General features: G+C 38.2%; 2 protein-coding genes and 1 long non-coding RNA gene across 4 annotated transcripts; 2 read left to right on the forward strand and 1 right to left on the reverse strand.

Annotated features, from left to right (window-relative positions):
- Positions 1–697: 697 nt before the first annotated feature.
- LOC140892112 (calcium-transporting ATPase 2, plasma membrane-type-like) lies at positions 698–5,302 on the forward strand. The gene is made up of 7 exons (XM_073300861.1): positions 698–1,128; positions 1,508–1,562; positions 1,650–3,598; positions 3,743–3,901; positions 4,006–4,177; positions 4,273–4,574; positions 4,666–5,302. The coding sequence occupies exons 1-7, from the start codon at positions 955–957 to the stop codon at positions 4,909–4,911; spliced, it is 3,057 nt and encodes a 1,018-aa protein (XP_073156962.1). The 5' UTR covers positions 698–954; the 3' UTR covers positions 4,912–5,302.
- Positions 5,303–5,419: 117 nt separating this feature from the next.
- On the reverse strand, positions 5,420–12,192 carry LOC140892111 (uncharacterized). Its single transcript, XM_073300859.1, has 5 exons — positions 11,098–12,192; positions 9,142–9,606; positions 8,014–9,051; positions 7,119–7,278; positions 5,420–6,488 (listed from the first exon to the last, which is right to left on the reverse strand). The coding sequence occupies exons 1-5, from the start codon at positions 12,157–12,159 to the stop codon at positions 5,542–5,544; spliced, it is 3,672 nt and encodes a 1,223-aa protein (XP_073156960.1). The 5' UTR covers positions 12,160–12,192; the 3' UTR covers positions 5,420–5,541.
- Positions 6,804–8,559, forward strand: LOC140892113 (uncharacterized). 2 transcript variants are annotated; one of them, XR_012152741.1, is made up of 3 exons: positions 6,804–6,878; positions 7,246–7,353; positions 8,427–8,559. It is a non-coding gene; the product is annotated as an uncharacterized lncRNA (long non-coding RNA). The 2 variants fall into 2 exon arrangements; XR_012152740.1 differs by having other exon boundaries at positions 6,808–6,878; positions 7,241–7,353.
- Positions 12,193–12,428: the final 236 nt, after the last annotated feature.

Below are 12,428 nucleotides of genomic sequence, written 5' to 3' on the forward strand. Positions count from 1 at the left end.
TAGGATTTCATATAAATAAAATCCTTTTGATTAAAACCTTCGTTTGAAGTCATCTTTTGTAAAAAATCTTCTCCTCAACTAATATTACGTTTGAATAATTAACCTAAAGCTCTGATACCATTTTTGCAGATAATTCTTTGTACCATAATTAAGCATAAAGTCTTTAGATTTTAGCATAAAGTCTTTAGATTTTAAGCATAAATAAGCAAAAATCAAGTACAAGAATTAAACATTTAATTATTCAAGTTTGTTGGTCCTAGGGATCTATTGCAAAAAATCTTATGAGTCGGGAATTATGAAAAAATCAAGTTTGGATTTAAGAATTTATCACCAAATTGCTCATATTTTAACCCGGTTTCACCGTGTGCGGGACGTGTGAAGGCAAAGACAAACAAAGTAACGCGCTAACCAAAAAAGAAAAAAAAACAAATAAATAAATAAAAAAAACGCGCTACACAAGTAACACAACCATTAGTAAATATAATTTTTTGTTTGCAAGACACTCCAAAGTCCAATGCAGTTTAAAGACATAATATATTTAAAAATTATTATTGCAACAAACTCAAAGTCAACATGAAATTCTCATCTTGACTCGCACTTTTCGTTCAACCTTCCAAGAAAATAGGAGCACAGTTACTGCAAGCAAATATACCACAGATTTCTAATTTCTCCTGCCAAGAAATCGGATCATCGTTTTACTAATTTCTTTTTTCTTTTCGTTTTTACGGACTCCGAGCAGAGCTATTGTGGGAAGTTTCTTTCTGGAAAATACTTGGGAAATTTCTTGGATGTGCCCGTTTCTTTTCGAACCCAATGACGCGGAGCTTCGTCCTTTGATGGGGCCACAATCTTTAATACATTCGAATATTTATAAAAAGATAGAAGCTCTGAGCATCCAAGAGTAATATTTTGGAATAATAATAATAAGGTAAGAGATAGCAGCTCATTGAGGAGATGGAGAGTTTATTGAGTGAGAAATGGGACGTAAAGCCGAAGCATGCGTCGGCGGAGGCGTTGCAGCGCTGGAGGGATCTCTGTGGGCTGGTTAAGAACCCCAAGCGACGGTTCAGATTCACTGCTAATTTATCCAAGCGCCACGAGGCTGCTGCCATGCGCAAAACTAATCAGGTTTCTCTTCTTCTTCTTCTTCTTGTGATGTGCTGTTGATTTTCAGCATTTATTTTACCTTTTATATTTTTCTTAGATATGTTTTTATGGGAAGGAAGGAAGGAAGGATTTTGAATCAAGAACTCTGCATTCATCACGAATTACTGTCGCAATCTTGAATATTGACTGATCTTTAAAATGTACGAGACTCTCAAATGTATATGGGATAAGTCGCAGTCAATCTGTTCCTCTTCTCTCCAAAGTTCTTTTGCTCTTCCTGTTGTATCAATTTTTTTTTCAGCTTGTTTCCATTATTTTTATGTGACCATAATTCATACATAGATTTTGCAAATGTGGCTGATTGTAGATATATCTCGTTATATATATATATATATGTCAGGAGAAGTTGAGAATTGCAGTACTTGTCTCAAAGGCTGCCTTCCAATTCATACAAGGTGACTTTCCTGATAAATTGTTGAAACCGAGGTTTCTTTGTTCCATAAATTCTTAAATCTGAACCAATGTTGCTAAATCATACACAGGTGTGCAGCCGGGTGATTACACTGTACCTAAGGAAGTTGAGGCTGCTGGTTTTCAGATTTGTGCTGATGAACTAGGGTCCATTGTCGAAGGTCACGATGTTAAAAGGCTAAAGTTTCATGGGGGGGCGTCTGGGCTTGCAGAAAAGCTCGCCACAAGCTCCACTGATGGGCTTTCTACTGATGCTGAATCTCTTAGTCGAAGAGAAGAGATTTATGGCATCAATAAGTTCCAAGAAAGCGAAATTCGGAGCTTTTGGGTGTTTGTTTGGGAAGCCCTTCAAGATATGACCCTCATGATTCTTGGCGCATGCGCATTTATTTCTTTGATAGTCGGCATTGCCACCGAGGGATGGCCTAAGGGAGCTCATGATGGACTCGGGATCGTTGCTAGTATTTTGTTGGTCGTCTTTGTAACAGCTACAAGTGATTATCGTCAGTCTTTGCAATTCAAGGATTTGGACAAGGAAAAGAAGAAAATTACTATCCAAGTTACAAGAAATGGGTACAGACAGAAGATGTCGATCTATGAGCTTCTTCCAGGTGATATTGTTCACCTTGCAATTGGCGATCAAGTCCCTGCAGATGGCCTTTTTCTCTCAGGATTCTCTGTTTTGATCGACGAATCTAGTCTGACTGGAGAAAGTGAGCCAGTTATGGTTAGTTCCGAGAATCCATTTCTACTCTCTGGAACCAAGGTCCAAGATGGCTCATGCAAAATGCTTGTTACCACTGTTGGCATGAGAACTCAGTGGGGGAAGTTAATGGCGACACTAAGTGAAGGAGGGGATGAGGAAACACCATTGCAAGTTAAACTAAATGGGGTGGCGACTATTATTGGAAAGATAGGCCTCATTTTTGCTGTGGTGACTTTCGCTGTTTTAGTCCAAAAAATGGTTGGCCGTAAATGGTACGAGGGAACGATGTTTCGCTGGTCTGGAGACAATGCTTTGGAGTTATTAGAATACTTTGCCATTGCAGTTACCATTGTCGTTGTTGCAGTTCCTGAGGGGCTCCCTCTAGCTGTGACTTTGAGCCTTGCTTTTGCCATGAAAAAAATGATGAACGATAAAGCTCTTGTACGAAACTTGGCCGCCTGTGAAACCATGGGGTCGGCCACAACCATATGCAGTGACAAAACCGGGACATTGACGACTAATCACATGACAGTGGTGAAATCATGCATTTGTATGGAGGTCAAGAACCTGAGCGAACCAAGAACTGCATCTGCTCTACGTTCTGAGCTCCCCGACGCTGTAGTTAAAACCCTGTTGCAGTCGATTTTCAGCAATACTGGTGGAGAAGTGGTGGTTAACAAGAAAGGAAAACAAGAGATTTTGGGGACTCCCACTGAGACAGCTATCTTGGAGTTTGGACTATCTCTTGGAGGCAATTTTCGGGAAGAAAGACAAGCGTATAAGTTAGTGAAAGTCGAACCATTTAACTCCACAAAGAAGAGGATGGGTGTTGTGTTGGAGCTTCCAGGACAAGGCCTTAGAGCTCATACTAAAGGTGCTTCAGAGATTATTCTTGCTGCATGTGAAAAGGTGCTTGATTCAAATGGTGAAGTTGTCCCCCTCGATGAAGCATCCATTCGTCGTCTTAAAGAAACCATTGATCAGTTTGCTAGTGAGGCTCTGAGGACACTATGTCTTGCCTACGTAGAACTTGAAAGCGGGTTCTCCCCGAATGATGCTATACCAGCATCTGGTTATACTTGTATAGGGATTGTGGGAATCAAAGATCCTGTACGTCCCGGTGTTCGGGAATCCGTTGCACTTTGTCGTTCAGCTGGCGTGACTGTTCGGATGGTTACAGGAGATAACATCAACACTGCAAAGGCTATTGCGAGAGAGTGTGGGATATTGACTGATGATGGTATAGCCATTGAAGGTCCTGTATTTCGCGAAAAAAGTATGGAGGAATTGCTTGAATTGATTCCCAAGATTCAGGTAACTAACGCATTTACTTGTGAAAATTACTAGTTTTTCCTAACTAAGAAAATAGGAAATGTGCATTCCAAATAAGGTCCCATTAAACATGACAGACAGATACACACATAGCTTTTGGCTTATGGTCATGTGCATGCATCTCAGGTTATGGCTCGGTCTTCGCCACTAGACAAGCACACATTGGTTAAGCACTTGAGAACAACATTTAATGAGGTTGTGGCAGTGACTGGTGATGGGACAAATGATGCTCCTGCACTACATGAAGCAGATATTGGACTTGCGATGGGAATTGCAGGAACTGAGGTGATTTTATAAAAATGAAATAGATAAAATTGTGTCTTTTCTCCAATGAAGTTTATTATTATTATTATTATATGAGATTAATTATTATAATGTGATGAAATCAGGTAGCAAAAGAGAGTGCAGATGTCATAATTTTGGATGATAATTTCTCCACAATTGTGACAGTAGCTAAATGGGGACGCTCAGTTTACGTTAACATACAGAAGTTTGTGCAGTTCCAGCTGACTGTTAATATTGTTGCATTGGTCGTAAACTTCTCCTCTGCCTGCTTGACTGGTAACTAAGCTCTTTTAAGCAAATAAAAAATTTCCATCCTTTGTGCACTTGGGGAAAGATAATTTTTTTCTCATGCTTCGAAATGGCATTTTCAGGTACTGCTCCTCTGACTGCTGTTCAACTTCTGTGGGTAAATATGATTATGGACACATTAGGTGCACTCGCACTCGCAACCGAGCCTCCTAGCGATGAACTGATGAAAAGGTCTCCTGTTGGAAGGAAGGGAAACTTCATTAACGCTGTTATGTGGAGGAACATCCTAGGACAATCTTTATATCAGTTTTTGGTCATATGGTTTCTTCAAGCTTGTGGAAAGACAATGTTCATGCTTCATAGTTGCCCTGATTCTGATTTGATCCTCAACACGATTATTTTCAACTCATTCGTTTTCTGTCAGGTATCTGTTTATGTCTAACAAATTTCTTTAAACATGTCCACAGATTCTTTATCACACTATATATTCCTTGAACACTTCTGGTTTGTTGCAGCTCTTCAATGAGGTGAACTCCAGAGAAATGGAGAAAATTGATGTGCTCGAAGGAATTCTGGATAACTATGTTTTTGCATCAGTTCTTGGATCTACAGTGCTATTCCAGATCATAATCATTGAGTACCTTGGCACGTTTGCAAACACAACTCCACTTACCTTTATGCAATGGTTTTTCAGCATATTCATTGGATTCTTGGGCATGCCAATTGCTGTAGCCTTGAAGAGAATTCCTTTAGAGAGCTGATATATGAATGATGCAAAATTCTTGAACGGCCCCCTATAGCTCGGGATTAACGGCTGGGACTGTATAAAATCTTATATGGTAACGAAAGTCGAGAGGTTCAATACCCTTTTTGCGGGTTTTATAGAGTTCCCAGAGGAATCAAGTAAAGCCTGTAGATAATCATTTCTCGGAAGTAGTTAGTGTAGGTAAAGGGGAGTAGGAAATTGGTCATTCTTACTACAATAGTCTGTGAGACAGTTAATTTCTTTGCATTTTTGGCTTGTTAACTGCCAAATGGTGTAGGTCTTTTCGTTACTCAACTGATTTCTCTTATTTTATGTGAGTATAAATGTAAACAATTCATTTTTGCAGTCACAATACATGTTTTCATTCAGTATGCAAACAACACTTATGCTTGTCTTGCAAAATAGGACATGTGAAACTGTAGTATAATCAGTAAATGTATCAGAGGCTACACAACATTTATGCATCCGTTTATATAAAATAAAACAATTACTAAGTTTGCATAAAACCACATGCAGTGGCAACATGAAAGAATACTAGGTCATTAAATTGCAAACCTCCACAACATGATGGTGTATTGGAAGCGGGTACACGAGTTTATGTGTCATCCACTGAGCATCTCCTTTGTTAATCAAACACCGAAGACATGAAAACCGGCTCAAGCAATGCTATAGCTTTGAGCAACGTTTGTCTGTCATGATCACCATCACCTAGCTCCTCCATTTCAGTCTCCAGTTTAGAGTGTATCTGTTCAAGGGATGCCAACATTAACTTGAGTTCTTTCAGTTCACTGTCTTCTGACTTGACTAACTTCACACAGACAAAATGTAAAAGACCCAAGAAGATGTTGTAATCCTTGCCCTGCAGTGCCTGTAGTGAATCAGCTAATAAAATTGCTCCAGTGGCATCTAGCACATTATTATTTGTTTTCAATATCTGAGTCATCGTTTCCACAAGTTTCTTGAATGCAGAAAACCGTGAATTTGGAATAAACTCAGTCTCCTCCTCTAAGATTACAAGTTCCTGAACCTCGACGACTGCAAGAATGTTTTTCCATGATGAAAGAGGTAATGTGTCATTCCTGGATAAAACAGAAACAACACCCTCTTCTTGAGTCTGGTTCAGCAAGTGGAAGGATCCAAAAGCCAAAATCAGATCAGGAATCCATGGCTTCACAATGACAGAAAAACGAGCGGCGTATCCATATCCGAAATGCTCTTCGATCGAAACAATGAGGTTAAACATTTCATTGACAAGATGATATGCTCCTGGTTGTGGTGATGAACATTCACAAGTTTTAAGCACTAAATTAAGTAACTTCGCTGCATATGTAAATGAGGTTTTTATACAATGAAAATTTTCCTTTAGGTCTTCTTCTAAGAACTGCGTCTGAGGGATGAAACATAGCCTCAAGTTTGAGATGATGAATTTCAAATTTTCCAGTGCAAAATTCAAGCATCTTCCTTGACAGTCAGGAACAAGATTCATGGCATTTGCATCAACTATAAACTTCAAAACCGCTAGTAGCATTTTCTCCGCATTCAATATCCTCGTGTGTTTACTTAAACCAGCACCTGTACAGAAGAATTGAAGTTGACAGATTCAATGCATGCTTCTGAAATCAGAAAAAGGAAAACAAGCTAGAATCATATAAATACAGGTGAAAATGAAATCATAACTACAATATATCAGAAGTAGACCTAGAGTGTTAATGTTATGGGCCCAAATACAGCTAGATGTTTTATGTTATTGGGCCTAACCAATCAAGCCCAAGGATTACAATTCAAGCCCAAGGATTACAAGTCCTAGAAGAATCTAGATATATTGGAGGTTATAAGACGGTAGAGTGGGAGAGGTAGGATCATTCAGTTCATTTCTTTGTTGAGTGTTAACTAGCGTGTGCTAGGGACTAGCTTTGGCTAGGGACAGAGTTCATCTCTGGGTGTTTTCTTTCAATTTCCAGCGTAAGTCATTTCTTATTATATATATAAAATTGTGGTTGCAACAGTTAAGCATGGAGATGACATACTTTCTTGGCAGTAAAATTCAAATCATTCGCAAATTTAATAGCTTTGAAGATTAAAAAGTCATGTTAACCGAGGAGGATATAAGTTTACATAAATTGATGCAAGAAGTCAACAAACTGTTCCATAACTTGCACAATCTGCCTTAAAATATTGAAAAGACCAGGAAACCAAACGTACCAGTTTGGGATTCTGTCGTGTTTGTTTCACAGCCAGGCGTTCTCTTGCTGGGTTTCACTGATACAGAAAGTGGAGTTTCTGGCTTTTCATGATCATTTGCTCTGAATAGCTTATTTGCACAGTGCAGCAAATGGTCCATTGTCAAGTTTGTGACAGTTGCCTGGAAATAGAACAAGAGGCAGGTCCAGAAATTGGATTTCAACGTCAAAATGTTGCACGTATTTTTATAACACAGGTCATAATTCCAGTTTAATTGCTATATGATGATTGCCATAAAAGGCTTTGCTGATGTTTGGGGTGATCATATGAGCACACAGTTTATGATTTTTGGCCACTATGTGAATTGCATTAAAGTCTGCTTTTTGAACCTTAAGATTAAGATCATCATGATAGAAGAAGGTTCAGGCAAAAATTTAATAAAGGGAGATAGAACAATGCCATGCCTAATGACAAAATTGTGTCATTTAGTACTTAAAATGAATATGGCTATAAAAACATGTTTCGTGCATATAATATCTATCATCATGATAGAAGAAGGTTCAGGCAAAAATTTAACAAAGGGAGATAGATCAATGCCATGCCTAATGACAAAATTGTGACATTTTGTACTTAAAAATGAATATGGCTATAAAAACATGTTTTGTGTTTAGTGCACATATAATATCTCACAAATATTCCTTCATTTTGTTTAAACTTAATTCCTCTTATTATCCTTCAATCATACACCCAGCAATCATTAGTGTTTGATTTCAAGTTTCAAACATCTAAGAGAATGTCAGGAATGTATCATGATTAGCAGTTGTTGCATAAAACTAGTGAGAGATTATATGAACAAATAGAAGACCAAGTCCAATGGAATTCTGTTAAAATCACAGCATATGTAAATATCACTTGCCTGTGTAGGATCCCTGTTCCTGCTTATTCTGATGTTATGAAGAGACATAAGCAGAGTAAGAGTCGTATAAGCAGCAACAGGAGATGTGTCCATACGATCAATTTTCAGGGAATTCAGAATACTAGCCTCAGAAATGACTTTCAGTGCAATGAATGTTTCTTCTAAATTTCGAGATCCTAATATAGCTTCTCTTGAATTTTCAGACTGCATTAAGTCCTTTATTTGCCATGACACTCCAGTAGCAATAGCATAATCCTCAAAAAAAATCTTTTTAGAATTGTTGGATGACTTTTTGCCTCTGCTACTGGATTGTAATGATGTTTTAAGGGCAGATCTATTTTTTCTTTGTTTTGCTGCATGATTACCTTTTTTACCTAAATCTATACCCAAGGTAACATGACATCCATAAGCAGCTTTTTGCAGAAATCCAACTAGAGCCTCGAACATGTCATCGAACCAACCACAAGACCAGATCATCTTGTGGGCAGACCTCACTTCAACTTGCTTCTCAACATTACCTGATAAATCACTGCATTTTGTGATCAAACCAAGGGACTCCTCAAAAAGGTCACCTACAGCACCTGGAGAGGTGACTGAGACCATGTTGCAAACAAAAGATTGAGCTCGTGCAGTAGAAGCAACAGTAAACAGGCTCTTCAGCTTTTCACTGGGTAACGCTTCCTTGAGAGCTGCCAGGAAAGAACCATCCTGTGCAAGGTTGCAGCATAGGTGGGATGCTGCAAGAAGTAAACCCACAATCTGCTCTTCTTTCAGCTCTACGGATGACAGAGTTACACCGATCAAAACTTTAAAAAGTTTCATTAGAGATCTGAGAGATGTTCCTGATGATGCCACAAACTCGCAAAATCTTGCCCCTGCTTTAGGTGACCTTTTAATTAGAGTGATACAACGTTTGCATGCTTCTTCTTCGGTGACCTTAGATGGGAAGTACGATGGAACAAGAAGTTTGGTGATTTTCCTTGCTATCAGCGGTTGGTCATTAGCAAGTGTCGAGAACAATATATCTAATGAAAGTACCTGGAGGGGCAAACAATGTAGGTCATGGAAAGAGAATATCATAGATAGGGGTATATATTACGGGGTTGAATTTCTAGGTCTGATATTTACCTTGTGGAAATGAAAATTCCGTATGTCTTTCAAGAGAAGTAAGAGATCAATGACAGCACAACGTACAGCTAATGTAGAATCTAAAATCAATTGTCCCATTCTAGGTAAAAGCACTTTAAGAACCTCGTGAGATTGAGGATTCCCAAGCATATACATAACACCATTCACAGTGGAGAGTCTGACCTCTGTGCAAGCATCATGTGTCATATGGTCAAAAATTATTGTGATTATCTTTGTAATGTTTGATGAAGGAATGATTTCCCAAAACAGACAAAGAATACGGCAACTGCCTTCTACTGATACAACCCTGACATCGGGGCATTCATCCATGAGCAGTTTCTCCAACAGAAAGAATTGCTTTTCAAGTAGTGTATCTTTAACCTCTTTAGTTGCATTAGGATCCTCGAGTGGAAACAGGTCCACAAGTAAGTGCAATGCATTTTGACGAACATTAGAGTTTGATACCTGCATAATAAGGAATGATAAGTTTTTGAAGATATAATGCAAATACTACATTAGTCATTATACATAATCTATAATTTGATTATCCAAAGTATTGCAGAAGCGAAGATAAGCTCTAGGTGGTGAATTAAATTGAATACTGAGTAGTTGGCAAAAATGAAGGCAGTCGAAAACTCTCTTCCAATTCATGGAGTATCACGGTAATTATTAAATTCTTGAACCATTAGGAAAACCAAAACAAGCATGTTTCAACTCTCAATTTTAAGTTCAGAAAATGTAGGTGTGTATAATTTCCACCTTTTGCGAGTGATCAAAATTCCACTTTGCATAGTGCCGGAACCACATACTTGCTACTTAAGAGAAACAAGCTAAAAAAATATAAAATTTAGGTTTATTATTCCACCTTAAAGATACAAATAATGTGACCATACAGAACAAAACAAGTAAGTGATTTTATATTTAATTTCATTATTTTTCCTTTTCATTTATGGCTTTTTGTATCCGAAGTTCTAAAATTAGTTATATCAAATGGAAGGTAGGATATATACTGAAAATTGAACAGGAATTGTGGTGGATAAAATTTTCCTACTGAATCTATTATTTTATTCATCATCAATATCTAGCTCCATTTTTATCTTTCACAATAGCAAGGAATTAAAGGGGCAAAGAGCAAGGAGCTTCTGAAAGGGAGTTGATAACATAATAAAACATACGTGGTGGTTGGTTCAACTCGTAAAAAATGAGTAAAAAATTAAGCAGTACTTAAAGACACTGTGTTGCCAGATTACTATTGTTCTATATTCTGTTTCCTTTGTTAATGGGGTACCACATGCATGCAGAAGGGTAACACTTTAAGATAAACAAGCCAAAGTTCAAGCTAAATTTGGGAAGACAAATGGGCGTTCAGCATCTAATATTGAAGTGCTGGGACATGCCACTATTCCAAGATGTTCGAGAACCATTTCAAACGGTTAAACAAGTAAAAACAACACCTGCCAAATGCTTAATTAGTTGGCCTCAGACATCAGAGAATAACAGAATATTAAAGGTTCAGAGCTACTGGTTGACCTTCTGATTTAAAGCAGGTTAGGTGGCTGCAAACTATGCTTTTGGGATGGCAAAAAGGGGCATCAATTGCAAAGAAACCTCCCCATTGTGTGTTCTTTATTTCTAAATCACCTTTTAGTTTCTATATAGTTGGATAACAAAGTTATCACCGATGGAGGATCTACATAAATCCCTTCTCTTCTCAAGAGGCTCTACTAACATATGCAACAAGTCAGATTCGTGCATTTCATAGTTGAGGACTATCTAAGTAACAAAAATTTATGAACAAACACCAACCAAACTAAAAACAGAAATGCATGATCTGGATGAATAGTATCTTATACCTCTTTTTTTTTTTTTTTTTTGATTAGAAACATAATTAATATTAAAACTTAATATTATCTTATACCTCTCAACTCAATCAAGACTCCCAGCTAGAAATAATACCTGAAGTGAACGAAAAATCACTGGCTCTGTCAGATGAAAAATCAGTTTTTCCACCCCATCTACTGTTCGGTTACTAATAAAAACTCTTAATATCCGCCTAACAGATGCAGCTAGTGCCCCCGAGCTGGCACATATAGCATCTTCAATCAAACCCTGCAAGAACCCGCTCTCAATCTCTTCCTTGCATGACCCCTCCACTGCCTTCCACGCTCTAAAAATAATTTCACCATACGCCTCCTCCATTGATTTGCGCCCATAAGGAATCTGAGACTTAATCATTGCAAACATCTCCTTGGAAAGCTGCACACTTAGTCCGAACAAAAAAGCTATAAATTTCCGGCCGTCCTCTGTTTTCAGATGAAAAGGTGATATCACACAGCGAATTAACAAATGCTTCAAGTCATCAATGCTGGCATCTTCAAAATCAAACAACACAAAAGCATCCCGAAGTGTGTACACTCTGTGGACGTCGGCTTTCTTTTTCAAAGTCAATGATCGTGACAAAATAACAGGCAGCGATTGAGATATCAAGGTTTCCTTCCCTGATAAATCCCCCTTCCACCAATCTTCACATAAATTGGCAATTTCAGAAAGTAAAGCCGAGTCAGACTCGAAAAAAATTAAGTTATCATGCAACTCTTGAGCAGCAGGCAACAAATCAGAAGCGGAAAACACATTTTCAGGATGGAAAACACAGAGGCGCAAAATGTGTGCGTAAACCTGAAGCTTCTCAGCAATAGACTGTCTATCATTTTCGCAATCGTTGGTTTGAAATGCCTCCTCGACTTGCTTATTTCTAGAGGACCTCCGGAGGCGCTTAGCAGGAGGAGTTTTGGGCAATGCATTGGAAGTTGAGTCAGCTAGGTTTTTGAATTTGGAAATGGACTGTGAAATTGAACTGCGTAGGGATACAGGTAGAGAGGACGTTAAGCTAGATGAGGGAGCAAGGGCGTTAATTAGGGTTTTGATGGCGGTTCTGGAGGATTTGTAGGGCAAATTGGCGGCGGAGGATAGGAACTCCTCGGCGGAGGTTTGCAGCGAGGACCGGAGCCTTTTCTCCATGGATGGAAAACTATGTGAATCTAAATCCTCTATGCACAAAATAACAACTCATTTTGATTCGTCTTAGAATATTTGAATCTCATTTTGGCGGGGTTTAATAGTTTGTTTTCCAAGAAAATTAAGATTTTGCTCTTGTAACTTGAATTTTATTTTTATTTTCAGTCTTGTTAGTTGTTATGAATCAATTTATGTTTTTGGTCCAGTAACTTACAATATTTTTTAATTTCAGTCCTTTCCCCCCAAATTAAATTCTTCCATCGAAAAGTAAC

The sequence above is a fragment of the Henckelia pumila genome, chromosome 3 (genome assembly GCF_033568475.1).
Source record: "Henckelia pumila isolate YLH828 chromosome 3, ASM3356847v2, whole genome shotgun sequence".
In the NCBI taxonomy this organism is placed as follows: Eukaryota; Viridiplantae; Streptophyta; class Magnoliopsida; order Lamiales; family Gesneriaceae; genus Henckelia; species Henckelia pumila.

Excerpts from the sequence above, each read along its gene's own strand:
- LOC140892112 (XM_073300861.1), top strand. The coding sequence starts at position 955 with ATGGAGAGTTTATTGAGTGAGAAATGGGACGTAAAGCCGAAGCATGCG. Across the intron at positions 1,129-1,507 it reads CCATGCGCAAAACTAATCAG|GAGAAGTTGAGAATTGCAGT; the intron begins GTTTCTCTTCTT and ends TATATATGTCAG. Across the intron at positions 4,575-4,665 it reads ACTCATTCGTTTTCTGTCAG|CTCTTCAATGAGGTGAACTC; the intron begins GTATCTGTTTAT and ends GGTTTGTTGCAG.
- LOC140892111 (XM_073300859.1), bottom strand. The coding sequence starts at position 12,159 with ATGGAGAAAAGGCTCCGGTCCTCGCTGCAAACCTCCGCCGAGGAGTTC. Across the intron at positions 9,607-11,097 it reads TGATTTTTCGTTCACTTCAG|GTATCAAACTCTAATGTTCG; the intron begins GTATTATTTCTA and ends CTTATTATGCAG. Across the intron at positions 9,052-9,141 it reads GGAATTTTCATTTCCACAAG|GTACTTTCATTAGATATATT; the intron begins GTAAATATCAGA and ends TTGCCCCTCCAG.